The following is a 17,510-nucleotide window of genomic DNA, read 5'->3' as shown; positions in this document are numbered from 1 at the left end:
GGTATCGTCTTTGTCTAGCTTAGGTAACAGTATTGTTAGCTCTATAAAATTAATCTGGAGGCCAGGCTGAGGATGTAGCCCATTAGTAGAGCACTTGTCCTAGTATCTAAAACAAACAAACAAACAAAAAAAACCCTTCAGACATGTTCCCTTTCCTTTTCTGGAAGAAATCATATAGAAGTGGTGCTAATTCTTCCTTAAGTAACTGGTGAATTCCTCTCCAGTATAATTATGTGGGCCTGAAGATATTTAAGAAAAAAGGAAAAAAGAATATTTGAGAAAAAATTCCAAGGATTTGTAAAAGATAAATCTCACAGAACAAAAATAATTGAGTTCAGTAAAGTCACAAGATACAATATAAACAGAAACATTTCCCTTCTATTCCTCTGTATCTCTTAATGAACATATAAATTCTACAATAAAAACTATAATATGATTTATAGTTGCTCAAAATGTGAAATAATTAGGTGTAAATCTAACCAAAACCTATACAGGATCTGGATGCTGAAAACTATAAAATGCTGACGAAAGAAATTCTTAACAGTTATATATTCAATTATCTATTTCATGTTTGGAAGATTTTTTGATATTATTTCATTGAGTAGATTGTTCATTCCTTTGGTATGGACCTCTAGGCCTTCCTCTATCCCAATAACTCTTAAATTTGTTGTCTTTTTTTTTTTTTACGCTATCCCATATTTCTTGAATGTTCTGCTCATGGTTTCTTACCATTTTCACTGTCTAGTCTACATTCTTTTCAAGATTATATATTTTATCTTCATTGTCTGAGGTCCTGACTTCCAAGTGGTCTAATCTGTTGGTGATACTTTCAATTGAGCTTTTAATTTTATGCCCTTCTTTCTCCTCAGCAGGGCCACATCACCCTTGTGACAGTGTGCAATGCTTATAAGGAATTTACTATGAAATATATCTTCAATACAAAATTATATGAACTCACTTCTAGAAAGTTCCTTTATGTCTTGATTGTCAAAAAGACCATGATAGATATTGTTGCATTACAAATTTATCATAGGGAAAAGAATTTTAGTTAAGTTAAAACTTGGGCTAGGGATACAGTTCAGTTATAGAACACTTGCCTATCATGTGTGAGGTGTTGGGTATTTGGTTTATTGTTTCTTTCATTTCAAGGATTTCTCTTTGGTTTTTCTTTAGAACCTCTATCTCCTTATTGAAGTAATCTTTTGCTTCCTGTACTTGCTCATGTAGCTCTTTGTCAAAATGATCTTTCGCTGCCTGTATTTGCTCTCTTATATCATCCTTTAATTCATAGAACATTTTAATTAGGTACTTCATGAACTCCTTCTCTGTAATTTCATCTGCTGTGCTGGCCATGGATTCTAATAAGGTGGTATCTTGATTTGTTTGCAGCACTTTCTTCCCTTGTCTTTTCGTGTTGCCCCTGTCTTCCTTTCTAGCTCTGTGGATCTGAGGCATTACCGGTTTTACCCTATTGGCATATAGTGCCCCTACAGGGTTCCAATACCTCTCCTTAAGGGGAAGGACAATGTTAACAGATCCAAGTGTAAACAAAATACCACCTAAAAACAAATAGTTGTTATTAAGACATTTACAGTTTGGTCACAATGTACAGAAATGGTGAATTCAGTTATTATCTACAATATAATCCATAGGTTTGTAAAAGGGTTTACTGTTTCTGATGGTGGACAAAGAACTGGGGAGGAGGTGTAGGAAGACATGCTGAGGAGGAATTAGATGAGGATATGGAATTGTTATGTCTTAGGAAGTGTGAAAGAGAAATCTAAAGAAGAAGGTTAGTAGCAAGAGAATAGAGAGGTAGTAATTATGGGTAGACAAGTAAGAGGGAAGACAGTAGAATACATTAGGTAAACATATATTAAGAAAAATTTTAAAAATGCTAAAATAGTAAAAATTGGAGAGCAAAAAAAACAAAAAAAGGAAGAAAAGAAAGAATATACAACAATTGTAATATACTATTCAGTTATCTCATTCCTCAATATCCTAATTCATGCAAAGTACTTGGTTTCACATATGTTGGGAATGTGAGGGCAGGAGAATAGAGAGAAGAAAAAAAATCTCAGGGGAATAAAAAAGGATTGTTTTGGTTGGAGATCATTATCTTTCCTGCTTCCCTTATCATCCAATAGGTGGGGCTGTCTGTTCTTAGTTGGGATCTCCACCCTCAGGATGGTGGGGGTTACCAGGGTGTGACAGTTGGTCCTATTGGGAGTCTGCACCTCAAGAATCTCCTTTGGGGTCTGCTCCTATGATGTGTGCACCAGGTCTGATCTCCTCATCTCGCCTCACAGTTTCTGCCCTCTAAATTAGTCTCTAAAGTGTATCTCCCTCACCCTCTCCTTTTCTACTTCCTAATCAGGAACCTTTCTCTCTGGGGGTCTTGTGTGTTGTACTCTGGTAGCTGTGCACCTGTCATGGAGGGCTGTTTGGAATTGGGCAGTCACTCTGCTGAGTTAGCAGCCGCTGGGGACTAGGGGGAATTAGAAAACTATGGTACCTGGTTATCCAGTGTTTCAAACTGGTAATTTCCCCAACTAAAGATGGTGATGGAGGTGTCCCAAGATGGAGGCTGCTGCTTTCAGTGATGGGGTGTTGGGTCGGGTGGGGGGGAGCCAGGCAAATGCACTGTGCAATGCATTCAGAGCTGAGCTCTGTGGTGTACTGTGTTGCAGATGTAGGCTTTCTTCAGCGCCTGTGATGTCCAAGGTGCAGGCAGGCTCCCATGAGTAGGGGACTATGGCAGTAGCTGCTGAGTCCCAAGATGGAGGGAACCAGGGGAGCCCCATGTTAGTAGATGGGGGTCCACACAGCAATGGCAGCTTGAGTTCTTGCATGTGGGTAGCGACTCAGTGTCCTTCATGGGATTGGTGTCTGGAAATTCTGCACCTGCGCTGATGATCCCAGTGGTCCCCCTTATGGCACCCTCGAGATCTGCATGGGCAAGTAGTCAGGAGTCGGGAGTCCTTTTCTAAGCTGAGGCCTGGGGCCCCACAGGGTACAGTGGCCATGATTCCTGTAAGAGATCTGCTGTGGAGTGGTCGCAAAACAGTATTCCCATTAGTTGAGACCCGGGTCACCAAGCAACACAGAAGGCTTCCTCCCTCTGGCCTGCCATCTTGGATCCCCCCTCAATTATCTATTTCCATTGAATGAGCTGTGGTAGTTTGGTCTTTTTTTGAGGAATTTCTCATTTCATCTAAGTTGTCAAATTTGTGTGTGTGTAGAGTTGTTCATAATATTCCTGTAGTGTTCTGTGAATGTTGATGCTTTCTGGGGTCCATGATAATTTCTCGTTTCATTTCTATATTGTTAGTTCATGTCTTCTCTTGACATTTTTTTCCCATCAGTTTTACCAGAGATCAATTTTATTGATCTTTTCAAGAACTGGCTTTTTTGCCAGTTTTCTTTATTGCTTTTCTGCTCTCGATTTCATTGATTTCTGCTCTTCATTATTCATTCCTGCCTCTTGCTTTGGGTTTATTTTGCTCTTCTTCTTCTGGGTTCTTGAGATGGGAGTTAAAATGATTGATTTGAGACTTTATTTTTTCTATTGTAAGCATTTAATGCCATAAATTTCCCTCTCAACCTTCTTTTAGCTGTGTCCCACAATTTTTGATGTGTTATATTTTCATTCATTTCAATGCATTTTGAAATCGCTTGAAACTCCCCCTTCAGCCCATTGATTATTTATAACTGTATAGTTTAGATTCCTAATGTCTAGAGGTGTCTTCTGTTATTCTCTTGTTATTGATTTTTTTTTGTTGTTTGCTTCTGCAATGGACTCTATTCTGGCATACATGTTGTGGTAAATGAAAAGAATAAGTATTCTGCTTTTGTTGGTTTCTGCATACTTCAAGTTTCAACTAGATCCTGTTAGTCAATGGGTCTGTTGAGTTCAATATCCTTACTGATTTTCTAAAAGTGTGCTATTAGTTGTTGAAAAGGGGATGCTGAAGTCTCTAACTAGAAAAGTAGAATTGCCTATTTCTCTTGTCAGTTCTATAATTTTTCTTCATATTTTGCTGTTCTGCTGTTTGGTGCATGTACTTTCTCAGATTATTGTCTTCTTGTGTATTCACAATTTTATTATAATACAACACCCCTTTCTGTCTCTGATAACTTTCTGTACTTGGGAAATTCCTTTCATCTGATATTAATATAGCCATTCCCACTTTTCTTTGTTTAACATTTGCATATTCATTTTTACCATCCTATTTTCAATGAGAGTCTATTATTGTATTTTAACTCCTTTTCTGGTAGAAACAACGCGTTTTTTAATCCCTTCTGCCACTCTGTCATGTAATTTGTATATTTAAACATTTAATATTTCATTTAGGGCTGAAGTATGCCATTTTAGTTTTTGTTTTCTGTTTTTCTGATTTCTTTTGATTATCTATTTTCTTTCTCCCTTTCTGTTCATTTCTGTGGGTTACTTGAACATACTTTAAAATTCCACTTTTACAATAGTGTTTTTGAGTGAATGTTTTACATAGCTTATTACTTGTTGATGTAGATACTAGGAAACATAAACATAACTTACCACAGTCTACTGATGTCATCATTTTACCAATTCAAGTGACAATGTAGAAGACTTAGCTCCCTTTATGTCTCTTTACCTTACCCCATTTATAATTGTCTTTAGGAATTTGCTCTGTACACATTTACAACCACATTAGTGTGATAATATTTGTTTTGACTGATACGTATACTTAGGAAAACTCAAAAGGAGAAACAACACTATTGTTTTTATCCCTATTTTTGCTCTACATGTTCTTGTTCCTTCCAGATATTCTTTTTTGTTGTTGTTCCAATTAGTTATACATGATAGTAGGATGTATTTTGACATATTATATATATATGGAGCATAACTTCTCATTCTTCTGGTTGTACATGATGTAGAATTACATTAGTCATGGAATCATATATGCACATAGGATAGTAATGTCTGACTCATTCTACTCTTTCCTTTTCCCATTCTGCCTCCCTTCCCTTCATTCCCCTTTGTTTAATCCAAAGTACTTCTATTCTTCCCTAACTCCCACCCCTTATTGTTCTGATAGTTGTTCTTTATCATTTTCTTTCTGTTTAGAGAACTTCCTCTAGCCATTCTTTTAGGGTAAGTCTGCTGGCAACAAATTCTCTTAATTTCCTGAGAATGTCTTTATTCCCCTTTATTCCTGAAGAATATTTCTTTGGATACAGGGAGCTGTGTTCACAGTTCCTTTCTTTTCACACTTTAGAAAATATTCTGCCACTTACTTCTAGCCACCATAGTCTCTGAGGGGAAATCCACTTCCATTCACATTGCTGTTCCCTTGTGGGTAACATGTTCCCTCTCTTGTTGCTTTCAGGATGTTTTCTTGTCTGGTTTTCAGAATTTTTACTAATAAACTTACTTAATTAACATATATTCAGGTGTTTTCTATTTGGGGTTCCATAGAATCTGTAAATTTGAATTGTCAAACTGGTGAAATATTCAGCCATTTTTTTTTTCTTTAAGTTATTTTTTCAGTATCTCTCTCTTTTTCTTCCCCTTTGGGATCATCATAACACAAATATTAGATCTTTTGTTATAGTCCTACAATCCCTGAGGCTAATTACTATTTTTTTCCAGTCTATTTGCTTTTTATTGTTTAGATTTGGTAACTTCTAAGGTTCTGTCTTCAAGTTCATTGATTCTCTACTAATTTTACTTTTTAGTTCACTCCTAATGTTTCAGGTTTTGGTCATTTTTTAAGTCTAAATTGTGCCTGTTTCTTCTCTGCATCTTCTATTTCTTTACAAAGTCTTACTTTATTTTTTTTTCCTTTTTTCCTTTGTACTGGAGATTGAACCCAGGTGTGCTTTGCCTCTGAGCTATCTTCCCCATCCTTTTTAATTTTCTTATTTATATTTTAGTTTTGAGACAGGGTCTTGCTTAATTGTTGAGGATCCCACTAAGGTTGCTGAGACTGACTTCTAACTTGCAATCCTCCTGCCTCAATCTCTAGATTTTTAGGATTTCAGTCTGTGTCACTGTCCTTTATGAATCTATTTTTTTAATTATGTTGCAAAGTTGTTTGTAATTGCTCATTGGAGCATTTTTATGGTTGCAGCTTTAAAATTTTGTTGGATGATTTTAATGTTTCTGAGATCTCAGTGATGGTATTCTATTGATATTCAGTTTGAGATTTTTCTAGTGCTGAATAAGATTAATAAATTTCAGTTGAAATTTGGATGTTTGGGGTCTTAAGCCATAAGTCTCTAGATCCTATTTAAACCTCCTGTTAAACTGACACTCTACTAGACCTCCTCTGATTCCACCACTGGAGAGGGGTGTGGCTTGTGACTAGGATGGGGATAGAATCCCTTGTGGTCTCATCTGGCAGCATGGGGGTGTCTCATTACCACTCCATTAGAATCAAAGTAACTGCTCGACAGGCAGCCCTCTTTGGAACCATACTGGCAGAAGTGTTAGTGTTCTTTCTACTCCCTTTACTGGTGGAGGTAGAATGGGGACAGTTTTTTCTGGAATACAACAGTTATTTTTCTAAAAATTTTCTGATTTTCTGTTCTGCTGGGTTGCACTTCTCCTGGTTCTTTGGCTAGAGATAGCAAGGATTGGATTTTTTGTTTTCTTTTTTGTCTTTACCTGTTAGCATTTCCAGATTACCAGCTTTTTCAGCTCAAGTCTAGGATACATGAAGCAAAAAGAGAGAGAGAGAGAGAGAGAGAGAGAGAAAGAAAGAAAGAAAGAAAGAAAGAAAGGAAGAGGGAGGGAGGGAGGGAGGGAGGGGAAGGAAGGAAGGAAGGGGGAGGAAAGAAGGAAAGGGAAAGAAAGGAGAAAGAGAAAGAGAGGAAGGAAGGAAAAGGGAAGGAGAGAGAGAAGGAGAAAGAGAAAAGAGAACCCTTGTCATTCCTTGAGTCCTAAAGCTCCTAGCTAGTATGCCTCCCTCTCTCCACATGAACGGTTGTCTTACCTTTGTCATGCCCAGGTTTTTGACCTGTAATGGGCAGGAAGAATAGGGAAAACTGATTCTAACCTACCTTACCCAGAAGTGGAAGTCTCACAGCAAATTCTCAAGATCACTACTGCTTCTTAAATTTGGATATATTAAAGAATATCTTAAAATTATGTAAAAAAATGGTATTAAGGTATTTTTTTTCTTTTTCAACTACATATCTGTTTAAAAACTAGAATTGTTCTCATATTATTTCAATCAAACCACCCACAGAATTGTACACAGAAGCAGACTTGAGAATCTTCTATAAAGGCAGACAGCAAAGAAATTTTCAAAGTAAGTAAATAAACCTAGTTTTTCCACTATGTTTTTTTGTTTTTAAAAACATAATTATTTCTCATAAAAATACATTTTTATATTAACAAATGACTTTATTACTACTATTTTAAAATAAATATTTTGGCATTTTGTTTAAATTTCTAATATTGTAAATGTCAATATAGGTAGCTCAAATAAACAATTATTACAACCTCAGTAATTTTAAGAGTGTGAAGAGGGACATAATCCAAAATGTTTGAGAATGTATGAAGTAGATAAAAGTAATACTGAAGGAAATTCTTACCTCCTCTCCTGAGAGTTGCAGGTTGTGAACATATTGCATAGTTCCTTGTGCCAATTCAGAAGGTGTCCCTGGTGGCACCAGAGGGACACAGGCATAGTCTTCGTTTTCTCTTTTAACAGGAATTCCATACAGTATTCTAAAATGTAATTTTAAAAAATTAGTGTTTTTTACATTATTGATAAAGAAAAAAATGTTTGCTTTCTTTTCATACCTTAAATAAACATATGGTCATACCGTTAAAATAAACATATTTGACATTGGCACTAAGTAAAAATTGTGAAAAGATCAAATACTCAAAAAGGAGAACCCAAAAATAATTTGTTTGGCTCTGAGCACCTCTTAATAGTAATTTTGTGATGGTTTTGTTTTATTATACTGAAAAAATAATACATTCACTCTGTGAAAGCCCAATTATAGAAGAGATCCAAGATTCTCTATGACCTGACTTCTAACCTACTCCACACTCCACACTCACAACAAAGATTTGGGGCAAAACACCAGCCTGAGCAGAACTGCCTTCTCACATTACAGTTTTGTCTTCTTGATGCACATCTTTGCTGGGATGTACAGAAAACTGTTTTGGTGTCAGATCTTCCCTTGGTAGGTACCAGCTACATATATCTAAGAATATATATATAGGTTAAAAAATTATCAATAAAAGCCTTAATTTAGCCAAAGATATGAAATAAATCAAACTTTGAAGGCAGAATGTATCATTAATGACTGACCTGTGGGTGGCTTGAAAATACATTAATTTTTGTATTGTGTAACTGACTATTAAATATAAAATACATAATGAATAGAAAATGGGCCTCTACAGACTATAGTTCTATCAATTTCACATAAAAATATTTAGAGGTCTAACTTTTCTATTATATGAACAGCCAATACGAGTCACTAGATGTAAAAAAATAAATTTATATAATGTATTTGTTGATAATATGCTAAAACTCTCAAATTCCATCTTACCAGCTCCTAAGGGGTAGTCTGCCCAACTCCAGACTGAAGAAGATAGGAATTTTCCAAAGTAGACTCATGAAAATAAGCAACCTATCTCCCCTTGCCAAATATCTGAATTCAAACAGAAGTTAGATCTCAACTCCCAGCCTGCTAAATGTCACTGCCACCAACACCTACTCCATTCTACCGTGCTTTCCTGAGCTGCTGAGGATAGAGAGGTAAAAACCCTGCTGTAGCCAGTGTTCTAGATGTGATGATGTAGGTCCCACTAACCACTTCAGAAGGCAGAAAGTTCTGGGGTTTCTCTGGGCAAACACAGTTGGGACAAAGTTGTCCAGTTCTTCGGTAGCAGTGTCCCAGTTACTGCGTTTGTAAATCGTCATTTTGGCCAGTGAGCATATTAAACAGACATAGTGGGGCTCCAGAGTCAAATGTGGTGACAGTAGAGGCCACTTAATACCTGAATCTCAGCTAACGTGGTATGTTGACAGTATGGCTTTCAGCTTCCCACCTTCCTGATTAAGAGCAGCAGCAACAGCCAGTTAAGCACACTGTGTGGGTTTTTCCTCAAGCCCTCCTTGACTAATGGAGATTTTTCCAACCTTTCCGTTGATTTTATAAGCATGAACTTGCCCTCACTCAATACCTTCACTAAAGACATTTCTATTTTCTGCAACTGAATCTTGACTGATATATTTACAAATATAGTGGGTGGGATTTTTTTCTCCCTTTTTCTCATTTGTTAGCTTTTCCTCACTACAACCAAAATACCTGGCAAGAACAACTTAGAAGAAGGGAACTTTTTCTAGCTAATGGTTTCAGAGCTATTATGATCTGCCCATTCCATTGCTGTGGGCCCAAGGCGCGGCAAAACCTCGCAGCAGAGGGCATGGCAGAGGAGCACTGCTCCACGGATGGAGGCCAGGAAGCAGAGAGGAGAATGGGTCCCAGGTGTTATGGCCTAGACATGAGGTGGCCCCCAAAAGCGTGTGCAATTTTCAGAGGTGAAATGATTAGATTATAATAGTTATTAGATTAAGTCAGTGGATTGATCCACTGATATAGATTAATTGGGTGGGAACTGTATGTAGATAGGGTGTGCCAGGAGGAAGTAGGTCACAGGGAGTGTGCCTTTGAGATTTATATTTTGTCCTTGGCAAGCAGAGCTCTCAGCTGCCTGCTTGCCATGTCCTGAGCTGCTTTCTTCCACCACACGCTTCTGCTATGATGGACTGTTTTATTCTAGACACCATTTCTTTAAAGCACTAACCTGATTTTACAACCTATTTATGGGGTTTGAATCCACAACCTGGAAAGCATTAGCTTACATAAGCGAATGTTTAAAAAAATAGACTCCAAAGGTCTAGAAAAATCTTCAGGAATTCCTCTTCTTGAAGATGCTAATCTACAAATCATTTTCTGTAGCCTTGTATAATTTTTTTCTTTAAAAACTTCAAGAGAGGAATGTGAATACTCTGTATGCTTTTTAAAAATCAAAGATGATAGTCTCAAAATGGTGAGTCTACAAAAGAGTACACCTATAATTATAATTTTTTTTTTTTACAAAAAAAGATTGGGGGGGCATTGTATTTTTAAATCATTGCAACTTCATTGCTACATGCAAACAGTGACATCTGGTGGAATGACATTGTTTTACTTTCCAAAAAAATTTAGCTTTTACATAATAGAGTTATGGGAACAGATAAATTTCCAAATAATTCCTTGTTTGGGTATTTCCATTTTTAAAAAAATGTACTAATAGAATAGTAAACATTGATAGACCATCCTGATATGGCTCTTTTTTTTACTCCAATCTGTATTTTTAAAATATGCTGAAGGCATACTAATGGGGCTATTTGTTCAAAGTAAATAAAATAGAAATTTAAATGAGTTTACTGTTGATTCTGTCTCTAACTGTACCACCAGCCATGATGTGGGGTACAAAACTTTGTCTCCTTGTTTATAACATGAATGGTATAGGGGAGTAGGACATAAGACATCAAATCTCTGCTATATGTACTTCTATGGCACATATCACCAGCTAAGACCTCAAACAGGAATTATATCTTGTGCTCTTTGGTATGATACCTTAAGCCATTGCCTTGATTATGCAGCACTGAACAAAGCCACATAAGAGGTGAAGATGGTGTCAGAATCAGCCTAACAGCTAAGACATGGCAGACGATGTGGAGAATGGGAAATGTAAGAGTTAGGTCACTCCCAGAAACCCATACTGGAAAGAAACAGAGAACAGGTGATAGAATACAATATTATAAATGAAGTATAAAGATTGCAGGTGAAGGGGCTGGGCTGGGACTCAGCAGTAGAGCACTTGCCTGGCATGTGTGAAGCCCTGGGTTCGAATCTCAGCACCACAAATAAATAAATAAAATAGAAGTCTATCGACAACTAAAAGAAAAATCATTCTTTAAAAAAAAATTGTAAGTAAAGATGCTCCTCTATGTCTAGCATCAGAAAAGGTTCATCATTTGACAATGACACAGTGGGAGAGGGGGGGATCAAGTAATAGCACATATAAAAGTAAGAATTTTTCAGAGACTCCAGAGGTTTCAGCAGTTATATAATTAACATCAGGGAAGTCTCCCACCATTAGCAAGTCCCCATCCCTGGCTCAGATTCAGAAACAGGATTCTCAGTTTCTAGGAAGGAACAAGCAATAGTAAGATTATATTCCCACCCTAATATAAGCAGAAGTTCCGATTCCAAACTGAGGCACAATGGAGCAAATGCAGACTACCATGGGTAAGTAAAAGATGCTTCTGTCTGCAATTACAGCTCCTCAAACTACTCCTAGCTTAGGTCAGAAAAAACAGGATGAGTGATTATTCTCCTACCTGAGACCTAAAAGTAATATTCTAATGCCTCCAAGATGAACAGTTCAGGAATGCCAGTGAAATATACCCTATATTAACTTTGGGTAGCCAGAGATGACCTATCTTCATTCAAAGATGAGTACACAGAAAAATCCAATATTAGTTATATGAAGAAAGCCCTAAAGTATAAGAAATAATAAAGTATTCAAAGAATTGAATGAAGAATGTCTCTTTTGTTGTTTTTTTGGTGCCAGGAATTGAACCCCAGGGGTACTTAATACTGAGACACATTCCCAGCCATTTTATATTTTCATTTTGAGACAGGGTCTGACTAAGTTGCTTAGGGCCTCAAGTTCTGAGGCTGGCCTCAAACTTGTGATCCTCAGCCTCCCAAGTCACTGGGATTACACTCATGTGTTACCACATCCAGAAAGAATGTCCTTTTGAAAAGATTTAATACACAAAACAAAACAAAATTCTAGAAAGGTTCTACTTTATAGTACATGTCTCTAAGAAAATATTTAAATGTTTTCATGAAACAAGTAAGAAAAGTTCAGATAAAACAAAAGACAGTTTTCCCAAGATATAATAGTAGTAACAAAAATAAGAAAAAAAATGCTGTGACAGTATTGAAATAGGAGTTATTATGATATTTGTTAATATTTAAGCCTTAGAAAATGAAGCCACTGATGAACAGAAGTTTGAGAGGTGAATGTAAGCAAAATAATAATATTAAAAACAGTTAGTGAAGCGCTAACAAATAGCTAAATGTTATTCCTGAAGAAATACATGAAATAAACATAATGGAAACGTTACTTAAAATAAAATAGAAAAAAAATCCCAAACCAAGGAACAATACATTAGAATATCAGAGGGACTTTCCATTTAGTGGAAAAAAATAATTAGAAAGCAAAGCATTCTCAAAGATGTGCTTATGGAATCATTTAATTTAAAATCCTATGAGTACCTAGGAGGAGAAGAAGAGAAACAGATCACATGCAAATAAAATAAAAACAGGCTGACTGCAGATTTCTCTCTCACAACACTAGATATGAGATAATGATACAAACAAAAACACAGATAAATATTGGTGATTATGGCAGATTATAGGAAATAGCAAAGAAGAAAAAAAAAGAGAGAAAGAGGGTATAAAACAAAATGACAAAAATAATACCAAGCACTTCTTCTATAACAAAAAATGAATACAGGATGATTGAGGGATTAGGAGGAAGGGAAGGAAAGTGGAAGAACTGCAGAATGAAATTGGCCAAATTATACTATGTGCATGTATGAAGATACAACAATGAATCCTATTTTTATGTATAATTATAATGCACCAATTATAAATAAATAAATAAATAAAAGGATGGATGACTAGCAAGGTACTTAAGGAAAGGCAATCAGGGGGAGGGAAAGGGGAGGGAAAGGGGAAGGCATGGGGACTGCATGGAGCACGTTATGTTATGTGCATATATGAATATGTCACAATGAACCCCATTATTATATATCATTTAATGCACGAATAAAAACATTATATTAATATTTTTAAAATAAATTTCTGATTAGCTTATAACCATTCAAATTGATGTGATCTAGAAGAGGCACGACTAAGAAAAATTAAAATGTAAGAAAGAGCTAACAATAATATATATGTAAAGCAAAAAATGAGACAAGGTGGTTTCACATTGTGTGGGTTGAGTATACTATCTACAATGAAAATGTATGGACCACAGTTAACCAACTCTTAAATTTTCTTTGTTAACGGTGGGTCAAAAAGTTACACAGGCAGTTTTACATAAACAATCAGTGAAATAGAACACAAGTCTATGTAACAGGTTCACAAACATATTGGAATTTAATGTATGAAAATCTGTGCTATGGTTTGGGTATGGTTTGCGTCTACTTCCCAAGAGTCATGTGCTGAGAGCTGGATCCCCAATATTGTGATTTAAGAAGTATTAAAACCTTTAAGAGGCAGAGCCTAGAGGTCATTTTTGCGCATACCTTTCTTTCTTTGACTTCCTATCCCACCATGTGATTTCTCACTGCCTCAGCTTCCCAACATTGGGATCCCATCCACCATTAGGCCTTCAGCAGAGTTAAACAGAACTAGAATCATGCTCTTGAACCTCCAGAACTGGGAGCTAAAGAAACCTTCACTTTTTATAAAGTACTTAGTTTCAGGTATTTAGTAACAACAAATAGGTTAACCCAACTGGCATTTCAAATCACTGAGGAAAAGAAAATTTGTTAGATAATTTATGTCATGCAATTGGCTAGTCAGTTGGGGAAAAATAATAATGTTCATTCTTCTTAATCAAATAAATTGTAGATGGATAAAACATTTATTTTTTAAAAAGGAAGTCACAAAATAGCTTGGGAGAAAATATAACAGAATATATTTAAATTTAAGTGTGAAATGGCCTTGTAAGAATGTACCAAAACTGAAACACATAAAGGAAACAATTTCTAATTTTTACCACATAAAAATTAAAACTCTGTCTAGCATAAAACACCATAAATAAAACTGAAAAATAAAATGAAAAAAATGTCAATAGTATATATGCCAAATAATTAAGATCTTTAATATTAAAAGATCACTTAAAAATCCAGAAGAAAGAGATGAATAGTAAACTCCACAAAGAGAGAGAGAAAAGACTGCTCTTGGTAGAGGGGTGTGGCTAATGGGTAAAAAGCAATTATAATATATAGGCAGACCTAGATTAGATCTCCAGGGAAGGAAAGAAGGAAGGAAGGAAGGAAGGAGGAGAAAATTCTCAACTTTACCAGAAACGAATAATGTTTTAGTCAGCTTTCTCACTGCTGTGACTTAATGACACCACCAGAACAACTGTAGAGGAGGAAAGGTTTATTTAGGGGCTCACAGTTTCAGAGATCTCAATCCACAGACAGCAGGCTCCACTCCTTGGAGCTTGAGGTGAGGCAGAAGAGTGTGGCAGACAGAAACAGTTCACGTGGTGATCAGAAAGCACAGAGTCTCCACTCTCCAGATACAAAATACATACTCCATAGCCACACCCACAATGAGTCACTTCCTCCAGCCACAGCCCACCTGCTTCCAGTTACCACTCAATTAATCCCACAGGGATTAATTCACTGATTAGATTAAAGCTATGACCCAATCATTTCTCCTCCAAACCTTCTTTCATTGTCTCACACATGAGCTTTTGGGGTATACCTCACACCCAAAACATAACAAATAAAATATAAAAATAATCTTAAAAAATGTTTTTCCTTACCAGATTAGAAAAAAATATTAAAAACTGACAATTAGTTGTTTGGCAGGAATTCAAGGAAATGAATAGTGTCAAGATTATTTTAAAAATAGTCACTGCATTTTGGTTAAATTAGTAAATATCATGAAATAATTTAAATGTTCACACATAAACTTGAGTGAAAAACAACTAGAGCTATAGAATGTCTTGTATGATATAAACATGATTTATAAGAGCTGTCTGGAAGCCTATTCACCAAAGCAACATTAACCTAAGTATTAAACATCTTTAATGACTTGCCCTACTTTAAAACTTTAAATCCACAATTCCATTCTAAGAATTTTAATTAATGGCTATTAACTTCTCTAGACAGTACAAAAAATATTTTTAAAGCAAAACATGAAATATTTTATAGTTGTCACCAAAATTTATATATATATACACTGAAGTATATATATATACTCTTACTATTTCACTAAAATATCACTAGTGTTCATAAAAAATAACAATTACCATATGCAGAATGGGGAAATCATTAAAGTTATATAACTACAAGTATTATTCTGCTTTGGAGTTAACTTTTCATTGCACAGATAAAGCAAAAGGCTATCAAATAAAAAAAGGTATTTATTTTGTGTTTATGATTACCTTTCTCCAGACACTTATTACAGCAGAAAAAAATTATATATTTCTCTGAACTTGTAGACTCAGCAGACAGATATATTTTGAAAAGGTTAAGCTATGTTTAGCCAGATAATTCTCAAGAGATAGATGCCAGAGAATTAAATATTAGGTACTTAAATTAACTTCTTATTTGGTACTTAGGAACAAATTGCCAAGAATTATCATTGTCAAATAGTGTTATTGACTCTCTTGGAAAAAGAAAGTTAGGTCTACCTGAAAAAAAAAAATTTAGAATTTGAAAGAAACCAGCATTTTTAACACTTTGCATGAATAATAGAAACTGTTATTCCCCAAAATGATACTTGGCTTGCACAGCACTAATGGAAATGACTCAAGACTATAGCTTCAGTCTTGAGTCAGAACTACTAGCTATGTCTTGACTTTGTATTCCCAGCTTTAGGCTTTTAAGGACATTTCAAAGAATGTCCTGCTGAACTATTTCCTATCAGAGATACTTAAGAATTTCCAAAATTCTTCACATATAATTTTTTTTCAAAAAGTTAGCAAGCATTGATTTCATAAATTGAAACTAAATGATTGGCAAACACATCCTAAAAATATTTTTTGCCTAAATAAAAAATAAATATAATAATAACCTTCCTTCAAGAATTCAAAATGAAACTCATTGTGGTTCCAAAACACTGGGAAAACAGGTGATTTTAAACCGTGAAAGAATGCACTGGAGTGCTTCAATTTTCACCGAAAGTAAGGTTTAAGGAAATGGGTTCAGAGTATACCATAAAAAATGTAGGTAAGTCACTCATTTTGTGATTGTATAATTAAAATATTTTAAATATTATTTTCACTAGAATATTACAATGTGCTGGAAAAGGCTCTATTTCATATAATATTTAGTATTTTAATATTCTTAGAACATGTAATAGGTGGTTTTTCAGGATTTCCACTAGCTCTTCTAAAAGGCAGGAGCCTTTGGAGCATGCATCTTTCTGGGCAAGTAGTTGCCCCCCCATGGGGATGAGAACTGATGCTTTGAGCAGGGGGAAGGTGAGATAATGAAAGCTTCTTATTTTTATGTAGAAAGCACAGACACACATTCAGTCCTATAAGCAGATACGCAGTATGTATAGTGTATTATAATTTAATTGGGAGGGGTGGTTAGGAGAACAAAAAGTCTTGAAAGTCTCTTTAAAAGTTTAGAAATAAAAAAGGGGGGGGTTAAGAAAAATTCAGACAAATCTGGATTCTAATCACTATTCCAAGATAAGAACTTAGGCAAGTAACCTAATACCTTGGAGTCTAGATTTCTTCATTAACCATACGGAAATCGTGACTTCTTTCTTAAGTTGAAGATTTTAAAAGAAAGCATATGCAAAAGCACATATCACAGTGCTCCAGAAGCTGTTACCACTCAGTCAGGGTTAGCTCCCTTTCCTTTTCTCCTCGTTTGGAGATGCTGTAGATTATATACTCTTCACAAAAGACTAGGCAGATTCCAAGGGGCATTGAGACACAAGGAGAAATGAAATGAACTCCAAGAGGCAATGACTTTTGTATATGATCCTAGACCCCAAGTATATCTAAAGATGGTGAGATTCAGTTCAAAAGGCTGGACTCAAGTGCCAAATCTGTAATTTTGTTAATTGTATAAATAGTGCTGAACTGATTAACTTTTATGAGCCTCAATTCCCACACTGGTATTTCAGAGTTCTTATTAAGAATAAATGAGGCCAGGTAGTAAAGCACCACTGAGTTCAATCTCTGGTACAAGAAGAAGGAGAAGGAGAAGGAGAAGGAGGAGAAGGAGAAGGAGAAGGAGAAATAAAGCCAGGGATGGTGGTACACACCTATAATCCCCAGCTACTGGGGAGGCTGAGGTAAGAGGACTGCAAGTTCAGGACCAGCTTCTGCAACTTAGCAAGACCCTATCTCAAAAGAAAAAGTTTAAAAGGGCTAAGGATATATCTAAGTGGTAGAGGACCCTGGATTCAATTCCTAGTACAAAATTTAAAAAAAAAAAAAAAAGGGAAGGAGGAGGAGGAGGAGAGAACTAATGAGACAATTATGTAACTCCTTTTGGGAATTAGACTACTGAAGTTACCTCATGATAAGATACAGCTGTGGTTTAAATATGTCCTTCAAAGTTCGTGTGCTGGGAACTTAACTGTCAATGCAACAGTGTTAAAAGATGGGACCTTTAAGAAGTAATTAGATTATGAAGGCTCTGCCCTTATGAGTAGATTAGTGCCACTTCTGT

General features: G+C 35.7%; 1 protein-coding gene across 1 annotated transcript in view; it reads right to left on the bottom strand.

Annotated features, from left to right (window-relative positions):
* The window catches only part of Ttc6 (tetratricopeptide repeat domain 6), a 181,257-nt gene that overhangs the window by 104,917 nt on the left and 58,830 nt on the right, over positions 1–17,510 (bottom strand). Inside the window, exon 7 of the mRNA XM_076849316.2 lies at positions 7,582–7,717. Within this exon, the coding sequence (XP_076705431.2) occupies positions 7,582–7,717 (136 nt within the window). The remainder of the gene's footprint in view (positions 1–7,581; positions 7,718–17,510) is intronic.

Source organism: Callospermophilus lateralis, chromosome 3 (assembly GCF_048772815.1).
Source record: "Callospermophilus lateralis isolate mCalLat2 chromosome 3, mCalLat2.hap1, whole genome shotgun sequence".
NCBI lineage: Eukaryota > Metazoa > Chordata > Mammalia > Rodentia > Sciuridae > Callospermophilus > Callospermophilus lateralis.
This window is presented reverse-complemented; position numbering and strand designations above follow the sequence as displayed.